The sequence below is a fragment of the Festucalex cinctus genome, chromosome 8 (assembly GCF_051991245.1).
Source record: "Festucalex cinctus isolate MCC-2025b chromosome 8, RoL_Fcin_1.0, whole genome shotgun sequence".
Classification (NCBI taxonomy): domain Eukaryota; kingdom Metazoa; phylum Chordata; class Actinopteri; order Syngnathiformes; family Syngnathidae; genus Festucalex; species Festucalex cinctus.
Window position 1 is genome coordinate 1,177,693 of NC_135418.1, and position 20,593 is coordinate 1,198,285.

Sequence of the window (20,593 nt, forward strand, 5' to 3'; positions counted from 1 at the left end):
AGTCTGCTGGATTATACATAAATTATAGAGATCGACCGATATGCATTTTTCAGGGCCGATGCCGATTCCGATTATCGGTAGTCAAGGAGGCAGATAACCGATATTTGAAGCCGATATTCATTTGCAGTAAAAGTTAAAATGTTGGCACCAAATTTTTGAATAATGCAAACCTCAACACTTAACTTCATTTAAATGCCACAGAAGCATATGTTTATTAAACAGCAGCTTTTCAAAAATGTACATTTCTCTTTTCCTTTTTCGTTTGAAACAAAAGACATCAAGGCTCATCGGCATGTTTTATAAAGTTAAATGAAAAAACTAACTAATAAAGTGCTTTACAAAGTAAATATAAATGTTAAGTATTTTTCTTATGTTTGTTTAAAATAGAAAAACAAAAAAAAAATGCAACACGTTTCTAGGGTTCAATGAAAATATTTTCACAAGTACATCATCCTGAAGTTTTTTAAAGTAAAAAAAAAAAAAAAAAGTGCAGGGAGTTGCCAGGGTCAGTAACATAGCATCTCTTATAAAGTAAACTGAAAGTGCAGGGAGTTCTCCATGTCAGCAGCATCTCTTGTAACAGAATTTTTTAATTAATATAGTACCCTGAAATTTTCGAAACTAGTGTTTCATTTCAACCTCTTTCACATCTTTGTTTATAAAAATTAAAACAAAAAGTGCAAAATGCTCCCAAAGTCCTCTTATAAAACCAACTAAAATTAAAATAAATAAAATAGCTCCCTGAAGTTTTCTGAAGTAAATAAAACATTTAAATAAAAATTGCACAGAAATGTGAGTCCAAAATCAATTAGTAGTCCCAATTGAGTAAGACCATATTGTGGTGCAAAAAGCAGAGTTGTTCAGCATGATCTCCAGTGAGACGGCTTCTCTTAGGCTCATAAATTGTAGCGACTTCACTAAAGCTTCATGTAAATCAGATTTCCGTTTTATCATTGCTGTATCATACAAGTCAGGGTGATGATTCCTTAGATGGGTCCACAAGTTTGATGTATTCTTGGTTTTCCCTGTTGTTGCTCCCATGCTGACACTTTCAGTGCATGTATTACACACTGCCTTCCCTGGTGTTGGCTGAGTGTAATGATCCCATACTGCACTTTTCCTTTTTTGTCCTTCCATCTGCAATAAGAAGTTGGAGGGGAATTAAATATGGGGACCACATGACATTACTTTCACAGTATTTGGGATGTTTGTAGTTTTATTATCTAAAAGTTACATTTTTATATTTTAACGTGATAGCAGGAACCCTGTTATTCAGAACTACGCTGTGGCATTACTTATTATTATTATTATTGTTATTATATATTACTACAGTAAAAAAAATAAAATAAATTGCCATATGAGAACTATTTATTCATCCCTGAACAACCATTCAGTTCATGTAGACCGTGTCATTATGATTATTGTTATTATAAGACAATATTGATAATCTAATGATCAAGTATAGAAGAGCAATATCATGCTCCTCTCACAAGAGAACTGTCAAAGACAGCTGCAGGACACATTTCATCATGTAGTTTTCTGCCACTTGGGATGTCCCAATCAACGCAGAAAAAGGTAGAGTAAAATAACTTAAGTTTTAATAAAGTAATAATAACTTGGTTAAACAGAAATTGTTGCGGTGGACCGCTGCCAGTTTCTGCAGTTTCACGTGTTTTAAGCTTAGAGATGCGTGTATGCGCACACTATTCTCTCACCATCGCGTCAACGTGCTTCCCAGCAAAACACACGTTTCTTTCACTCTCCCTCTATCAGAGTGATCAATCGATGTTAAAAGAAACATTGTTTATGTAAGTGAAAATGCGTCTGATTATCTCCCCGAGTGGCTAAAGAATTAGCTTCTGGTTGTTGCTAAGCTAAACATGCTAAGTAAGTAGATTATCCTGGAAGGCTAGCGGGGATGCAATGCAGGGCAATGCAGCTTTATTCATACAGCGCATTTAATACACAACACAATTCACTGTGCTTATCTTGGTGAAAACTTAAGTTAGATAGAGTCTCTTCTCTTTTAACTTACCTTCGAAGCATGTGCCTCTCGTCCTGTCTCTCGTCCGTGGCTGCGTGTGTGTGAGTCCAGCTACTGTAGCTGACCATGTATGGCTGTCACTGATTGGTTCTGGCTCTTGGACGGCTAACCAATCAGATGCTGCTATGGGCGGAACAATGCTGGAGTAAAGACTCCACAACATACAGAGCTGCGCTCGGTTGCATTCGAAGCAAAGTGACAGTTTTAAATGGATCGCTTATATCGGCCGTCAGATTAATAAAAAAGGCAAATACCGATATGTGCCAATATGCCAAATATCGGCCCCGATTATCGGCCCGAACGATTATCGGTCGATCTCTAATAAATTACCAATATTGTTAATGCTTAAGCAATGTGCTAGATCAATAACATAAATAACAACAATCATACATCACTAATAGGCACTTATCATAATTTTCTTTCTTTTTTAAAATTGTAAGTAAGAAACAAACCTCTTGCTGCACAACCTCTTCCACAACACTGGAAGAACAAATACTGGCATCCACCACCATCCTTTGTCTTGCCTACAAAACAACAACTACCAATGAACTTATATCATTTATATAACAATTGTCACTCATTGCTACAAAACATGTTCTCTTTTTTTAAGGTGACATTCTAAAGCAGGCCACAAACCTCCTCCTGCACAACCTTTTCCACACCACTGGAACAAGACAAACTTGCATCCACCAACGGCCTTGATGTTGCCTATTAAACACAGTAACAAAAGTAATACATACTTAGAATGTACAATGTTGCCTGCAAAACAACTAAAAATTTACTAATTTATATTACAATAACTATTGTCGCTCATTACTATAAAACATTTTATTCTCCCCTTCTCAAACTGAATAACAGCAATTATAAACTAGTCTAATATTTACATTACTCCCCAATAAAAAAAAGAAAGAAACACAAACCTGTGACTTTGTCCTTTTGAAAACAACTCTTTGTCCATATCTCACTTTTGATATCTAATGACAGACAAAATATATATATATTTATATATTCCACACATGCAGATTATAGCTTCTTTGGACCACTATACACAATTTAAATGTTATCAATCAAGAAGAATGTGTCACGTAAATGACTGGACTCACTTAATGACAACACCTGAACCATGACATTTACATGAAAATTACCTTTTTGTCTCTTGGAGCAGCCTTCACAGGGCTGGACAGATCTGATGGTTTTATCTTATCCATCGCACCCAACATTTCACTGCTGAACCAAACTGGGGTTAGAGGAATGAAACATTCCTTTAGCACAACCTGTGAAATACACATTTTGAAAATATGTGACTGAATGCATCTTGTCTATAACAAATACAGTATATAATTATTCTAAACAAACTAACGTTATGCTGAATTTTCCTCTTTTTGGGAACCCCGTCAGAGGATTGTTCAAGTCCTGCTTGCCTCCTCTGCAATGACAGACATCATCATTTTTATTTATCAACCTGTACTGACCTTTATTTTGCTCAACTTTGGAGAATCTAATGTAAAACAAATATATCACAACACTAAAAACTACAACAACCAAGCTATTACTATATGCAACCATTACCTTCCTGCCTGGTCCAACAACAGTCCACTCAAACGGGTTCAATCGACGAAGAACCAAAGTCTCACCCTTCACCACAATTTTTGGAATAGTTTTAACCACTGGTAGCCTCGACGCTACTTGTACCTCCAACTTAGGTGTTTGGAGGTCAAGTTGCTGATAATAAAATAAAAAAAATAATAACATGAATAATAATATTTATGTTACTTATATATCACTGATATTTGTCTAAATCATGATTCACAAACAGCATTACATAAAATACATGTCAAATACATACAGGACTGTCTCAGAAAATTATAATGTTGTGGTAAAGTCCATTATTTTCTGAAATGCAATTAAATAAGCAAAATGCTTCTGGATTCATTACTAATCAACTGAAATATTGCAAGCCTTTTATTGTTTTAATATTGCTGATTATGGCATTTTCTGCCAAATATCTTATCTCAAAATATTACAATATTTCCTCAGACCAAGTAAAAAAATATGCCATAATCAGCCATATTAAAACAATAAAAGCCTTGCAATATTTCAGTTGATTAGTAATGAATCCAGAATGTATGGCATTTTTGCTTATTTAATTGCATTACAGAAAATAAAGGACTTTACCACAATATTCTAATTTTCTGAGACAGTCCTGTATATACTGCATTCAGAAAAATGTACATATTTCCATACAACTACACAACAATTTAAGCACATTACAAACATAATGCAAAACTAAAATGAAACAAATAACAATATGAAATGGCTAACCTGATGAACACCATCACACATCAACTGCACAAGGATACTCATCCCATGATCATCACTCAAGTGCACCTGCAAAAAAAGTAACAATTTTATATCAGTACTAACCTAACTATTTTATTCCAGTACTACCATACAAATCTAATCAATGTGCATATCCAATGATTCCCAATTATTACACCATAATGGAACTTACACCATCTTTACTCCACAGCTTCAAGTTCTTCAAAGGGAAGAACGCTGCAATAGACATGTACTTGACCCCTTAAAAAGACATTGGGAGAGAACATCCTTCATTATGATTTTCTACTACAGTCAGCAATAATTTTATCCAATTCAGGATATCTACGTTTATTGCCTATTAAAATCTTTTTACATTCATTGTTTATATTCTGTAGGATGCACAGTTTACAGTGTAACAAAAATGCACACCATATGATATAACATGTAAGACCGAACTGAATGTCATTATCTAGTAACTCACCCATACGTGCTGACACACGATGAAACTCCTGACGCAAGTAATCCTGCTGAGTCACATCCACGGTTAGACGTGGAGGAAAGTCCAAGACAAACACCTATTCAAAACAAGCAGTGTTTATAACTAATGTTTGTACTATTTTACCCATGAAAATATTTCTACATCACACTACAATCGTGTATACATCCTCATAATAGTATTGCTCATCTATTAATAAACATGATATACATGTACCTTATTAGGCCAGCGACCACAGACAATACCAAGGAGTCTGCAGAAATCTGCTCCTGCCTCGTCAGGGGTGCGGCTGGATGTCAGGTTATTGCTAGGAGCCAAAAGACAAACCACGTCTGGTGTTCTAGGCACAACAGCATGCTGCACCTCAGTAGTCAACTCAGTTGCACAAGCTCCGGGTGTCGACATGACACCAAAGGAAAAAGAACCCTTTGGCATCTCCACAAAACCATCTGCGATGCTCCGTAGGTGCGAGTCTCCAATGAGCAAGACAAACTACATGACATAATGTACAGTATTTCATTTAGCACAATCACCATCTATTGTACTTTTTTCTTAAATGTAGAAACCATTTATACCTTCTTGTTTGGACACTCAGAGGGTATGACCAACTTGTGGCTTCGACCAGTAACGCAAGAAATTGCCCATTCTTGCACTTTGTGACGACCACCTGTACCACCACCTATTAGCACATACAGAAATAATCATTATTGAATTACATTTCATGACAACAAAGGTAATAAAACACTGTTTAAATTTTTCTCCACAATTATTCATCAGACATCTTCGTGCTTAAAATATTAAACACAAATAGTAGCTACTTACGTGTGCCAGTTGCATGAAATGATTGCTGAACATCACCAAGTTGAAGACGTTCAGTCATCCTCTTTGTGGCTGCCTGCGAACGATGATAGCCTTTCCCCCGAGGCATCTGAGAAGCTAAGTATCTACACTCCAATTAAATAATAAATATTGAATATACAATTACCTGTTACTACTAAATAAATACATAAACTAGAAGATACTCCAACAGCTGAAATAACGTTTGTGGAAATCTTGCTGTCTGTGCTCTCTGAATCTGCTGACGCAAAACCAGTGAAGAACAACAAGAGGAAGTCTCTTTCAGTGACGGTGGTTTAAATGTAGCCGCCCTTGAAAGAGTCAGACTTTTGACCAATAAGAACAGAAGGGGCGGGCGAAATATGATACTTCTATGAAATTTAAACATCAACACTGTTACACAATGAAATTTAAACATCAACACTTTTATACAACTACTTTTATGTTTTGTAAGCTATGTGCATTCTGTTTGTTTCCTATTGCCTTTGCTAATGATTACAATTACTTCACATGTACAAGCAAAATTTAAATAATTTTTAGCACTCCAATTTCACAATTAACAGCATTTATTTTACTTACTAGGAATACTTGTAATGCTAACTGATAGTATGTAGAAAATATTGCTTTTTGATCTGTCAACATCAATATCCATACATTCCTGTGTTTTCTTGTCAATAAATTAAAGATACTGATGTTTCAAATGCTACTTAGAAAATTGTATTATATATCATAACATGTCACTATCAATACTTTCATTGTAGCACACAACATAGATACAATTATTATTCTTACTAATTGTCACTCACCACTTGTGATCATGCTTTTTTATCAACTTTTATTAGCTCAGTGGCCACATGAAGGACAATATACTCTATAACTAAGTTGGCTAGACTGATAACATCATGATATATAACTTCAATACAATCGGCATCAGTTATAGACAGATTTTTGCTATTTGTAGAACAGCCCTAAATAGCAAGGCTCAACTGTAAATACATTTTTCCTAAGAATAACTCACATGCAAATGGAACGTGGCAACACTGCCTATATGAGTTCCGAGCGTGTTATATCTACCTGTCTTTCATATATATATTATTTCTAGAATGTACTGTGTGACACAATTAATGAAGTTATTGGACATTAATTCACACCATATTGTGTTTGTGTTACCAATAACTGAATGAGTGTCATATTCAGCACATTTATGTTTGTCTGTCTTTTTTTCCCCAACAATCCATAACTTTAGCTTGTGTGTAAAATAATGACATGCTGATCCATTCCGTGTTCTAATTGATTGGTCATCTAAAAACTACTTTTGAAATGACAGATTTCTTTGTTTTGATTTTGGCCATCTGATTAATTGGTACGACATTACTCATATTATTATTATTTTTTGTACCATACAAGATTATCTCTTGTGCCACATTAAACCCCTTTGCAGGCCTGAGCCAAACCACAGTCCATACATTTGATACCACTGCTTTATTTCAATGGTCAAGTACTTCATAACCACACCTACTTATGCTTGTCCTTGCATATATAGTAGACAACAAAGAGCTCTTTCAACAAAAGACATTTCCATCTACAAAGTCATACAAGGTAAGCACTCTATAAATTCTGCAATCAGTACACTTCTATTCCTAAATTATCACTTCAAATACCAACAATGGTTAATACAGCTACACATTTCTTGTATGTTTATGAAGTATGACACTGTATTTATTTCTACTCCTTTGCTTTTCTACAGAACATGAACAAATCACCAAGCAAATTCTCTTTTGATAAAGACCCTCTAATCATCTCCATACACAAGGATTGCCAACTTTTTCCCGTAAGTATACAATACATAAACTAAACAGGACAACTTTCTCAATCATATACAGTATGCCATACATATATGTATTAAGTTCTCATTTATTGACAGGTTTGTTAAAGGCACCTTTAGTGTGTTTTTCTGTTTGTAATGTTTCTCCACGAGCACGTCTAGCCATTGATATCATGTAGAACACATATGCTAACCTTTTAGAGACAATTGAAGCTTACTTGCACAGTAGCCACTATCTTAACCACTTAATTCACATGTCTACTTGACAACTTATTACATGTAGTGAAATGGTACTTTGTGCGTCTTATGCTTTTTTCTGAACACTGCTTTTCAACTCTTTCCTTAAAACCAATACATGCGGTACTGTTATACTGTATAAATATATATGTCCGTGTGTATATATTTGTATATTCTTTCAAATAAACTCGTTTTGACACACACAGCCATTGAGTAACATGCAACACGACCACAATGTTTTGCACCAACACGTTACCTCTGCTATTTAGAATCATGGAATCTAACATGAGTGATTTTCATTGAATGCTTTGTCATTACAGTATGCATGCATTGATCATGCTTTCAGTCGCAACGACTTATACCAGCGCAGCCTTGATCTTCATTCCCAAATGACCCAACTAGTCCATGTGACTCGAGTCAATCGAGCACTTGAAAAACAGATCGACTTCAAAACCAAGCTTGTGAAAGAACTCCAGACTGCATTGGATATAAAGGATGCATGTGATGCATTTGTCCGTGATGGTAAGCTATATGACATGGAAGACACACAAACACTAACACAGCAAGCATCCCCATCCTACACATTGTGTATAATGAATGACATGTTTGACAATGGACATTTTTACATTTTTTTGTTAATGCACGTTCCTTTTTTTCTGTTAGGAATATCTTGAAGGTAACATTGGACTGTTAACTAAAACACTGACTGATTATTGAGCCGCAATTTCTCAATGTATATAATGTGAATACATACTACACTTGATTACTTTCAAATGTGACTGATATCATGTAGCTATGCTGTGATCTTGCCCTCTTTCATCCACTGATAGACACTTCAAAGTTCTTTTTTTTCTGTATCTTCTCAAAATAACTGACATATTCATGGAAAAGATTGTATTTAAATTCTATCATTATTAATTACTATTATTATGTTTATGTCTTTGCCCCTGATTATGATGTTTCTATACCATAGATTTTTTTTACAATTTTTTTTGGACATACTGTGACTTGACCTTTACAATACTAATTTTTACTAAGAAAAAATCTATCACACACCATAATATTTTATACTTATCCTGCATGTATCTGGACACACCATGCCAAATTTTACACTTACATAACAATTTATGTACCTGTCGTATCCTTACTTTTATTCATCATTTCATCACACAATCCTAAAACATTGCTTTTTGACCCTGAGGATTCAACTATACCATTTTTGCGTGTCTTATTACTTACTAGCTATATTATTTATTAACGGGCAAAAACTATGAATATAAGATCACCGTCAAATATTACGTCTGTAATATCCATATACAGTGCATTACATAATATGCATTTGTATTAAGACACTACCATGCTAAAAATATGCACACGACTGTTCTGTAAACTACACCTAAGACAACCAAACTTCACAGATCTAACATGATTCTTCATTCTTTTTTGTTCTACAGATGTATCAAATGCTGCCACACAGACAGAAGAAGCCACTGAGGACATGCACGAAGACGATGATCACAATATAACAGGACAGGTTAACCCCCCTGAAGTTTTAGCCCGCAGGTCAAAGTGTCCTAGGACTAATTCATCCATGGAGGTTACATTATCCTAAGACAGACTATGTGCTAACCCAAACTCTTTGACCCCAAGGGATTCATCTGTCCCAGAAAACTTTTACACTAAAGAGTTTATCTGTCCTAGGGCGCTGTTAACCCCAGGTTAAAGTGTTATTTAATCTGTCCTGTTACAACAGCTATACATAAACAGCTGCATTCCTCTACTGTTCCATCTCTCGCACTTCTTTCATCTCTTTTTCTCCTCTACTTATACCTATGCTTGCTCATGTGCTTTTTTCCCCTTTAGATGATGTCATTTGTTAGCCTGCTTTAAAGCTACATTTTTTCTTGAATAACTGTCACACATTTACTGTTTGCTGGACCCTACAAAACTGTCACAATACTTCACTATGTCATGAATACATATGTGTTGCACAGCGACACCACATTAAGAGTCATCAAAAAGCTTTTTATTTGATCACACACCATCTCTGTGCCATGCAATGTTTTCAAATAAACAGATGCTGGTTTTGAATATCAAACGAGCGACTTTTCATGAAACTTTGCACACACATCAGAAAGTCCACACTTTTGAATTTATTTTGGGAATTGTGCATCATTTTTGGCCTTTTACTGCACCTTTTTACACACAAGGCACGGCAAATGCATTTCTATTTTCCATGGTCCTTGTCTATTTAACAGTACCCCAACGTGCAAGTCCCCCGACTTGCATATACCCCAACGTGGCCCGGGTTGCGAGGGCCCTTTATAGCTGCTCGCAGCTCTAGTTAGGGCCCGAGCAGCGACCGCTGCGAGGTCCCTATTGTTTTTCAAGGAATTCTTATTATTAGGGCCCGAGCAGCGGCGGCGGCGGTGCCGCTGCGAGGCCCTATTGTTTTTGTAGGAATTCTTATTATTATTATTATTATTATTATTATTATTATTATTATTCTCCGCAAACAATCGCATTTTTGAGACGCTAAACGTGAACGAAAACTCACCAAACTTTACACGCACATCAGGCCTGGCGAAAAATTTGATATTTTAAAGTCGCCATACATGATAACAGAAAAATGGCTCCATAGCGCCACCTACATAGGTTAAACGGATCCCTGTCCCGCTACGATTGTCCTATGGCGACGAAAATTGTGTGGCACCCGTAGCACATCCAGATGAACAAAAACCTCTTTGATGTGTGTACCCTAAAATAGACAGAAAGTGAGGTATGATCATCTGAATGTCCAATTTTGGCCCAGTTTTGCACATTTACAGGGGTCATACTTTTGCCCGCTTCTCCTACACGGTTAACCCGATTGACTTCAAACTTGGGATGGACCATCTCAACACCTGGGACAACACCATTGTAAAAAATCTAAAGTTTTTGATATGCTATATGATGGCGGCGACGCATCAAATTTAGAGTTTATAAATTCTTACTTCACGAAGCATTGCCGGTTGTACGTTTAATCTGGAGCTATGAAAATTGGTACACATATGTAACAGGCTATGACCTACAAAAAACTCTTTTTGAACCATATGCTAAACCTCACAGGAAGTCCACCATTTTGATTTATTTTGGAACGTGTTGCCATTTTTTTGGCCATTTCATTGGGGTCTTATTTTAACGAACTCCTCCTACAGTGTTTATCCGATCATCTTCAAACTTGGTGTGATTCATCTTAAGATGTTGAAGATGAAAAGTTATTGAAAGCTTTGTATTTCGTCGCACGCTGTTGTCATGGCATGCACTGTTTGCAAAGGAAAAAAAATATCCTTAAAGAAGCATTCCCATTTGTACGAAGCAGGGAGAGCTACGAAAATTTGTTGACATATGTAACAGCCCAAGATGTACAAAAAAGTCTCTTGGTGCCCTGTGCTAAACCCAACAGGAAGTCCCCCAGGGGCCGGGCATCACATTTTGAGCTAAAAAACTCCTCTTTAACAAAGCATACCCGGCTGTATGTTTCACCTAGAGTTACCAAAATTTGTAGAGGTATATAACAGCCCTCGAGGTACAAAAAACTCTTTTTGAACCATATGCTAAACCTCACAGGAAGTCCACCATTTTGATTTACTTTGGAATGTGTTGCCATTTTTTGGGCCATTTCATAGGGGTCATATTTTAACGAACTCCTCCTACAGAGTTTATCCGATCATCTTCAAACTTGGTGTGACTCATCTTAAGATGTTGAGGATGAAAAGTTATTGAAAGCTCTTTATTTCGTCGCACGCTGTTGTCGTGGCATGCACTTTTTGCAAAGGAAAAAAATCCTTCTTAATGAAGCATTCCCAGTTGTACGAAGTAGCTAGAGCTACAAAAATTTGTAGACATATGTAACAGCCCACAATGTACAAAAAAAGTCTCTTGGTGCCATGTGCTAAACCCAACAGGAAGTCCCCCAGGGGCCGGGCATCACATTTTGAGCTAGAAAACTCCTCTTTAACGAAGCATTCCCGGTTGTACGTTTCACCTAGCGCGATGATAATTTGCAGGCATACATAAGAGCCCACGATGTACAAAAAAGTCTCTTGGAACCATGTGCTAAACAAAACAGGAAGTCTGCCATTTTGATTTACGTTGGGATTTGTTGCCATTTTTTGTGGCCTTTTTCAGGGGTCATATTTTAACGAACTCCTCGTACAAAGTTCATCCGACCGTCTTCAAACTTGGTGTGTTTCATCTTAAGATGTTTAAGATGCAAAGTTATCGAAAGTTTTTTATTTTGTCGCACGCTGCTGCTATAGCGATGCATTGTTTGCCAAGTAAAGTGCTGCTTTGTTTTTTTATCTATACATGTGTGAAAACTCATGAAACTTTGCAAACACATCAACTTGTCATGAACATGAATTTTTAGAGATTTATTGTGCAATTTGCAATAAATAGCGCCCTCTAGACATTTTTATGAAGTATTTCCGATTGTATGATTCTGCTAGATTTGTGAAAATTAGGACAGACCCCTATAAGCCTAATACCTACAAAAAAGTATTATGTAGACATTTGCCAAACCAAAGAGGAAGTCCGCTATTTTGATTTTATTTTGGGAATTATACATCATTTTTGGCCTCTTTCATTAAACTTTGCACAGACAAGGCATGGAAAAAACTAACATTTTAAATGGTCCTTGTTCCGTGTAACAGTACCCCAACGTGCCAGTACCCTGACGTGCAAGTAACCCAACGTTGTGCTCAATAGCGCCCTTTATGCATTTTTATGGAGCATTTCCAATTGTATGATTCAAGCGATACACAACTAAAGATGACTTGACCTAGATTTGTGAAAACTGGGAGGCATACCTATTAGCTTAAGACCTACAAAAAGTATTCTGTAGCCGTATGCTAAACCTAAAAGGAAGTCCGCCATTTTGAATTTATTTTGGGAATTGCACACCATCTTTGGCCTTTTGCACTCACAAAGCTTGTCAAAAACATTTTAGATGGTCCTTGTCCGATTTGACAGTACCCCAACGTGCCAGTACCCCGACGTGCAAGTACCCCAACGTGGCCCGGGTTGCGAGGGCCCTTTATAGCTGCTCGCAGCTCTAGTTCTTCTTTTTATTTGTTATTATTCTTTTCCGCAAACAATCACATTTTTGAGACACTAAACGTGAACGAAAACTCACCAAACTTTACACACACGTCAGGCCTGGCGAAAAATTTGATATTTTAAAGTCGCCATAGGTGATAACACAAAAATGGCTCCATAGCGCCACCTACATAGGTTAAACAGATCCCTGGCCCGCTACGATTGTCCGACGGCTATGAAAATTGTGTGGCACCTGTAGCACATCCAGATGAACAAAAACCTCTTTGATGTGTGTACCCTAAAATAGACAGGAAGTGAGATATGAGTATTTAAATGTCCAATTTTGGCCAATTTTTGCACATTTACAGGGGTCATACTTTTGCCTGCTTCTCCTACACGGTTAATCCAATTGACTTCAAACTTGGGATGTACCATCTCAAGACCTGGGACAACACCATGGTAAAAAATCTAAAGTTTTCGACATACTATATGACGGCGGTGGGGCATCAAATTTAGAGTTTCAAAACTCTTACTAAACGTAGTATTGCCGGTTGTATGTTTAACCTAGAGCTACGAAAATTGGTACACATATGTAACAGACTATGATCTACAAAAAAGTCTGTTGGTGCCATATGCTAAACCCAACAGGAAGTCCGCCAGAGGCGGGGCATCAAATTTTGAGTTTCAAAATTCTTACTTAATGAAGCATTCCCGGCTGTACGTTTCACCTAGAGTTACCAAAATTTAAAGACATATGTAACAGCCCTCAAGGTACAAAAAACTCTTTTTGAACAATATGCTAAACCGAACAGGAAGTCCGCCATTTTGATTTACTTTGGAACGTGTTGCCATTTTTTGGGCCATTTCATAGGGGTCTTATTTTAACGAACTCCTCCTACAGAGTTTATCCGATCATCTCCAAACTTGGTGTGATTCATCTTAAAATGTTGAAGATGAAAAGTTATTGAAAGCTTTTTATTTCGTCTTACGCTATTGCCGTGGCATGCACAGTTTGCAAAGGAAAAAATTCCCTCTTAATGAAGCATTCACAGTTGTACGAAGCAGCTCGAGCTACGAAAATTTGGAGACAAATTTAACAGCCCACAATGTACAAAAAAGTCTCTTGGTGCCATGTGCTAAACCCAACAGGAAGTCCCGTAAGGGCCGGTCATCACATTTTGAGGTAAAAAACTCCTCTTTAACGAAGCATTCCCGGTTGTACGTTTCACCTAGCGCTATGATAATTTAGAGGCATACATAAGAGCCCACGATGTACAAAATAGTCTCTTGGAACCATCTTCCAAAACAAACAGGAAGTCCGCCATTTTGATTTACGTTGGGATTTGTAGCCATTTTTTGTGGCCTTTTTTAGGGGTCATATTTTAACGAATTCCTCCTACAAAATTTATCCGACTGTCTTCAAACTTGGTGTGCTTCATCTTAAGATGTTTAAGATACAAAGTTATCTAAAGTTATTTATTTTGTCCCACACCGTTTCATGGCGATGCATTGTTTGCCAAGTAAAATGCTGCTTTTTTTTTTGGTCTAAACATGTGCAAAAACTCATGAAACTTTACACACACATCAGGCTTGTCATAAGCATGAATATTTTAGAGATTTCTTATTAAATTTGCAATAAATGCTTCAATAGCGCCCTCTAGACATTTTTATGAAGTCTTTCCGATTATATGATTCAGCTAGATGTGTGAATATTGGCAGGCATGCCTAATATATTCAAAAAGTATTCTATATAGCCATGTGCCAATCCATTTTGATTTTATTTTGTTAATTGTGCATCATTTTTGGCCTTTCCATGAAACTTTACAAACACAAAGCATGGCAAAAACGTTTAAAATTTAGATGGTTTCCTATTTGACAGTACCCCAGCATGCCAGTACCCCGACGTGCAAATACCCCAACGTGGCCCGGGTTGCGAGGGCCCTTTATAGCTGCTCGCAGCTCTAGTTATTCTTATTATTATTCTTCTCCGCAAACAATCGCATTTTTGAGACGCTAAACGTGAACGAAAACTCACCAAACTTTACACGCACATCAGGCCTGGCGAAAAATTTGATATTTTAAAGTCGCCATACATGATAACAGAAAAATGGCTCCATAGCGCCACCTACATAGGTTAAACGGATCCCTGTCCCGCTACGATTGTCCTATGGCGACGAAAATTGTGTGGCACCCGTAGCACATCCAGATGAACAAAAACCTCTTTGATGTGTGTACCCTAAAATAGACAGAAAGTGAGGTATGATCATCTGACTGTCCAATTTTGGCCCAGTTTTGCACATTTACAGGGGTCATACTTTTGCCCGCTTCTCCTACACGGTTAACCAGATTAACTTCAAACTTGGGATGGACCATCTCAACACCTGGGACAACATCATTGTAAAAAATCTAAAGTTTTTGATATACTATATGACGTCGGCGACGCATCAAATTTAGAGTTTAAAAATTCTTACTTCATGAAGCATTGCCGGTTGTACGTTTAATCTAGAGCTACGAAAATTTGTACACATATGTAACAGGCTATGACCTACAAAAAACTCTTTTTGAACCATATGCTAAACCTCACAGGAAGTCCGCCATTTTGATTTATTTTGGAACGTGTTGCCATTTTTTTGGCCATTTCATTGGGGTCTTATTTTAACGAACTCCTCCTACAGTGTTTATCCGATCATCTTCAAACTTGGTGTGATTCATCTTAAGATGTTGAAGATGAAAAGTTATTGAAAGCTTTGTATTTCGTCGCACGCTGTTGTCATGGCATGCACTGTTTGCAAAGGAAAAAAAATATCCTTAAAGAAGCATTGCCAGTTGTACGAAGCAGCTAGAGCTACGAAAATTTGTAGACATATGTAACAGCCCAAGATGTACAAAAAAGTCTCTTGGTGCCCTGTGCTAAACCCAACAGGAAGTCCCCCAGGGGCCGGGCATCACATTTTAAGCTAAAAAACTCCTCTTTAACAAAGCATACCCGGCTGTACGTTTCACCTAGAGTTACCAAAATTTGTAGAGGTATATAACAGCCCTCGAGGTACAAAAAACTCTTTTTGAACCATATGCTAAACCTAACAGGATGTCCGCCATTTTTATTTACTTTGGAATGTGTTGCCATTTTTTGGGCCATTTCATAGGGGTCATATTTTAACGAACTCCTCCTACAGAGTTTATCCGATCATCTTCAAACTTGGTGTGACTCATCTTAAGATGTTGAGGATGAAAAGTTATTGAAAGCTCTTTATTTCGTCGCACGCTGTTGTCGTGGCATGCACTTTTTGCAAAGGAAAAAAATTCCCTCTTAATGAAGCATTCCCAGTTGTACGAAGTAGCTAGAGCTACAAAAAATTGTAGACATATGTAACAGCCCACAGTGTACAAAAAAAGTCTCTTGGTGCCATGTGCTAAACCCAACAGGAAGTCCCCCAGGGGCCGGGCATCACATTTTGAGCTAGAAAACTCCTCTTTAACGAAGCATTCCCGGTTGTACGTTTCACCTAGAGCGATGATAATTTGCAGGCATACATAAGAGCCCACGATGTACAAAAAAGTATCTTGGAACCATGTGATAAACCAAACAGGAAGTCTGCCATTTTGATTTACGATGGGATTTGTTGCCATTTTTTGTGGCCTTTTTCAGTTGTCATATTTTAACGAACTCCTCGTACAAAGTTCATCCGACCGTCTTCAAACTTGGTGTGTTTCATCTTAAGATGTTTAAGATGCAAAGTTATCAAAGGTTTTTTATTTTGTCGCACGCTGCTGCTATAGCGATGCAGTTTGCCAAGTGAAGTGCTGCTTTGTTTTTTTATCTATACATGTGTGAAAACTTATGAAACTTTGCAAACACATCAGACTTGTCATGAACATGAATTTTTAGAGATTTATTGTGCAATTTGCAATAAATAGCGCCCTCTAGACATTTTTATGAAGTATTTCCGATTGTATGATTCTGCTAGATTTGTGAAAATTAGGACAGACCCCTATCAGCCTAATACCTACAAAAAAGTATTATGTAGCCATTTGCCAAACCAAAGAGGAAGTCCGCTATTTTGATTTTATTTTGGGAATTATACATCATTTTTGGCCTCTTTCATTAAACTTTGCACAGACAAGGCATGGAAAAAACTAACATTTTAAATGGTCCTTGTTCCATGTAACAGTACCCCAACGTGCCAGTACCCTGACGTGCAAGTAACCCAACGTTGTGCTCAATAGCGCCCTCTATGCATTTTTATGGAGCATTTCCAATTGTATGATTCAAGCGATACAGAACTAAAGATGACTTGACCTAGATTTGTGAAAACTGGGAGGCATACCTATTAGCTTAAGACCTACAAAAAGTATTCTGTAGCCGTATGCTAAACCTAAAAGGAAGTCCGCCATTTTGAATTTATTTTGGGAATTGCACACCATATTTTGCGTTTTGATTAAACTTTGCACATACAAGGCTTGTCAAAAACATTTTAGATGGTCCTTGTCCTATTTGACAGTACCCCAACGTGCCAGTACCCCGACGTGCAAGTACCCCAACGTGGTCCGGGTTGCGAGGGCCCTTTATAGCTGCTCGCAGCTCTAGTTATTATTCTTCTTCTTCTTTTTTTCTTCTTCTTTTTCTTTGTTATTATTCTTTTCCGCAAACAACCACATTTTTGAGGCACTAAACATGAACGAAAACTCACCAAACTTTACACGGAGATCGGGCCTGGCGAAAAATTTGATATTTTAAAGTCGCCATACGTGATAACAGAAAATGGCTCTGTAGCGCCACCTACATAGGTTTAACGGATCCCTGTCCCGCTACGATTGTCCTATGGCTACGAAAATTGTGTGGCACTTGTAGCACATCCAGATGAACAAAAACCTCTTTGATATGTGTACCCTAAAATAGACAGGAAGTGAGGTATGAGTATTTGAATGTCCAATTTTGGCCCATTTTTGCACATTTACAGGGGTCATACTTTTGCCCGCTTCTCCTACACGGTTAACCCGATTGACTTCAAACTTGGGCTGTACCATCTCAAGACCTGGGACAACATCATGGTAAAAAAATCTAAAGTTTTTGACATACTATATGACGGTGGCGGGGCATCAAATTTACAGTTTCAAAATTCTTACTTAACAAAGCATTGCCGTGGTACGTTTAATTGAGAGCCACGAAAATTGGTACACATATGTAACAGACTATGATCTACAAAAAACTCTTTTTGAACCATATGCTAAACCTAACAGGAAGTCCGCCAGAGGCGAGGCATCAAATTTTGTGTTTCAAAATTCTTATTTAATGAAGCATTCCCGGCTGTACATTTCACCTAGAGTTACCAACATTTGAAGACATATGTAACAGCCCTCAAGGTACAAAAAACTCTTTTTGAACCATATGCTAAACCGAACAGGAAGTCCGCCAGTTTGATTTACTTTGGAACGTGTTGCCATTTTTTGGGCCATTTCATAGGGGTCTTATTTTAACGAACTCCTCCTACAGAGTTTATCCGATCATCTCCAAACTTGGTGTGATTCATCTTAAAATGTTGAAGATGAAAAGTTATTGAAAGCTTTTTATTTCGTCGCACGCTGTTGCCGTGGCATGCACAGTTTGCAAAGGAAAAAATTCCCTCTTAATGAAGCATTCACAGTTGTACGAAGCAGCGAGAGCTACGAAAATTTGGAGACAAATTTAACAGCCCACAATGTACAAAAAAAGTCTCTTGGTGCCATGTGCTAAACCCAACAGGAAGTCCCGTAAGGGCCGGTCATCACATTTTGAGGTAAAAAACGCCTCTTTAACGAAGCATTCCCGGTTGTACGTTTCACCTAGCGCTATGATAATTTAGAGGCATACATAAGAGCCCACGATGTACAAAATAGTCTCTTGGAACCATCTTCCAAAACAAACAGGAAGTCCGCCATTTTGATTTACGTTGGGATTTGTAGCCATTTTTTGTGGCCTTTTTTAGGGGTCATATTTTAACGAACTCCTCCTACAAAATTTATCCGACTGTCTTCAAACTTGGTGTGCTTCATCTTAAGATGTTTAAGATACAAAGTTAGCGAAAGTTATTTATTTTGTCCCACGCCGTTTCATGGCGATGCATTGTTTGCCAAGTAAAATGCTGCTTTTTTTTTTTTTGGTCTAAACATGTGCAAAAACTCATGAAACTTTACACACACATCAGGCTTGTCATAAGCATGAATATTTTAGAGATTTCTTATTAAATTTGCAATAAATGCTTCAATAGCGCCCTCTAGACATTTTTATGAAGTCTTTCCGATTATATGATTCAGCTAGATGTGTGAATATTGGCAGGCATGCCTAATATATTCAAAAAGTATTCTATATAGCCATGTGCCAATCCATTTTGATTTTATTTTGTTAATTGTGCATCATTTTTGGCCTTTCCATGAAACTTTACAAACACAAAGCATGGCAAAAACGTTTAAAATTTAGATGGTTTCCTATTTGACAGTACCCCAACATGCCAGTACCATCCATCCATCCATCCATCTTCTTCCGCTTATCCGGGGTCGGGTCGCGGGGGCAGCAGCTTCAGGAGGGAAACCCAGACTTCCCTCTCCCCAGCCACTTCAACCAGCTCCTCCGGCGGGATCCCGAGGCGTTCCCAGGCCAGCCGAGAGACATAGTCTCTCCAGCGTGTCCTGGGTCGTCCCCGGGGCCTCCCGCCAGTGGGACATGCCCAGAACACCTCCCCAGGGAGGCGTCCAGGAGGCATCCGAACCAGATGCCCGAGCCACCTCAGCTGGCTCCTCTCAACGCGGAGGAGCAGCGGCTCGACTCTGAGTCCCTCCCGGATGACCGAGCTTCTCACCCTATCTCTAAGGGAGAGCCCGGACACCCTGCGGAGGAAGCTCATTTCGGCCGCTTGTATCCGGGATCTCGTTCTTTCGGTCACGACCCACAGCTCGTGACCATAGGTGAGGGTTGGAACGTAGATCGACCGGTAAATCGAGAGCTTTGCCTTTTGGCTCAGCTCTTTCTTCACCACGACGGACCGATACAGAGTCCGCATCACTGCAGACGCTGCACCGATCCGCCTGTCGATCTCCCGCTCCATCCCACCCTCACTCGTGAACAAGACCCCAAGATACTTGAACTCCTCCACTTGGGGCAGGATCTCATCCCCGACCTGAAGACGACACTCCACCCTTTTCCGACTGAGGACCATGGTCTCGGATTTGGAGGTGCTGATCCTCATCCCAGCCGCTTCACACTCGGCTGCGAACCGCTCCAGTGAGAGCTGAAGGCCCCGGCCTGATGAAGCCAACAGCACCACATCATCTGCAAAGAGCAGAGATGCAATGTTGAGGCCACCAAACCGGAACCCCTCCACGCCTCGGCTGCGCCTAGAAATTCTGTCCATAAAAGTTATGAACAGAATCGGTGACAAAGGGCAACCTTGGCGGAGTCCAACCCTCACCGGAAACAAATCCGACTTACTGCCGGCAATGCGGACCAAACTCTGGCAACGGTCGTACAGGGACCGAACAGCCCGTATCAAGGGGCCCGGCACCCCGTACTCCCGAAGCACCCCCCACAGAACTCCCCGAGGGACACGGTCGAACGCCTTCTCCAAATCCACAAAACACATGTGGACTGGCTGAGCGAACTCCCACGCACCCTCGAGGATCCTGCGGAGGGTGTAGAGCTGGTCCATTGTTCCACGGCCAGGACGAAAACCACACTGCTCCTCCTGAATCCGAGATTCGACCTCCCGACGGACCCTCCTCT

General features: G+C 38.6%; 2 protein-coding genes and 1 long non-coding RNA gene across 3 annotated transcripts in view; 1 reads left to right on the plus strand and 2 right to left on the minus strand.

Annotated features, from left to right (window-relative positions):
* Positions 1 to 183: 183 nt before the first annotated feature.
* Positions 184 to 2,281, minus strand: LOC144023915 (uncharacterized). The gene is made up of 2 exons (XR_013284642.1): positions 2,036 to 2,281; positions 184 to 1,137 (listed from the first exon to the last, which is right to left on the minus strand). It is a non-coding gene; the product is annotated as an uncharacterized LOC144023915 (long non-coding RNA).
* Positions 2,282 to 2,389: 108 nt separating this feature from the next.
* The window catches only part of LOC144023574 (uncharacterized), a 97,958-nt gene continuing 79,754 nt past the window's right edge, over positions 2,390 to 20,593 (minus strand). The window contains exons 2-14 of the mRNA XM_077529204.1: positions 5,682 to 5,803; positions 5,435 to 5,538; positions 5,076 to 5,351; positions 4,845 to 4,938; positions 4,557 to 4,624; positions 4,367 to 4,432; positions 3,614 to 3,766; positions 3,405 to 3,470; positions 3,190 to 3,318; positions 2,965 to 3,018; positions 2,681 to 2,752; positions 2,497 to 2,568; positions 2,390 to 2,401 (exon numbers count right to left, since the gene is read on the minus strand). Of these exons, the coding sequence (XP_077385330.1) occupies positions 2,390 to 2,401; positions 2,497 to 2,568; positions 2,681 to 2,752; positions 2,965 to 3,018; positions 3,190 to 3,318; positions 3,405 to 3,470; positions 3,614 to 3,766; positions 4,367 to 4,432; positions 4,557 to 4,624; positions 4,845 to 4,938; positions 5,076 to 5,351; positions 5,435 to 5,538; positions 5,682 to 5,787 (1,272 nt within the window). The 5' untranslated portion in view covers positions 5,788 to 5,803. The remainder of the gene's footprint in view (positions 2,402 to 2,496; positions 2,569 to 2,680; positions 2,753 to 2,964; positions 3,019 to 3,189; positions 3,319 to 3,404; positions 3,471 to 3,613; positions 3,767 to 4,366; positions 4,433 to 4,556; positions 4,625 to 4,844; positions 4,939 to 5,075; positions 5,352 to 5,434; positions 5,539 to 5,681; positions 5,804 to 20,593) is intronic.
* LOC144023857 (uncharacterized) lies at positions 7,278 to 9,978 on the plus strand. Its single transcript, XM_077529779.1, has 4 exons — positions 7,278 to 7,295; positions 7,444 to 7,527; positions 8,079 to 8,280; positions 9,213 to 9,978. Exons 2-4 carry the CDS (start codon positions 7,447 to 7,449, stop codon positions 9,368 to 9,370), a joined length of 441 nt encoding a protein of 146 aa, XP_077385905.1. The 5' UTR covers positions 7,278 to 7,295; positions 7,444 to 7,446; the 3' UTR covers positions 9,371 to 9,978.

Bases quoted from the DNA above. Each gene is read 5' to 3' on its own strand.
- LOC144023857 (XM_077529779.1), top strand. From the start codon at position 7,447: ATGAACAAATCACCAAGCAAATTCTCTTTTGATAAAGACCCTCTAATC. The intron at 7,528-8,078 runs GTAAGTATACAA...TTGTCATTACAG, and splicing joins AGGATTGCCAACTTTTTCCC to TATGCATGCATTGATCATGC. The intron at 8,281-9,212 runs GTAAGCTATATG...TTTGTTCTACAG, and splicing joins TGATGCATTTGTCCGTGATG to ATGTATCAAATGCTGCCACA.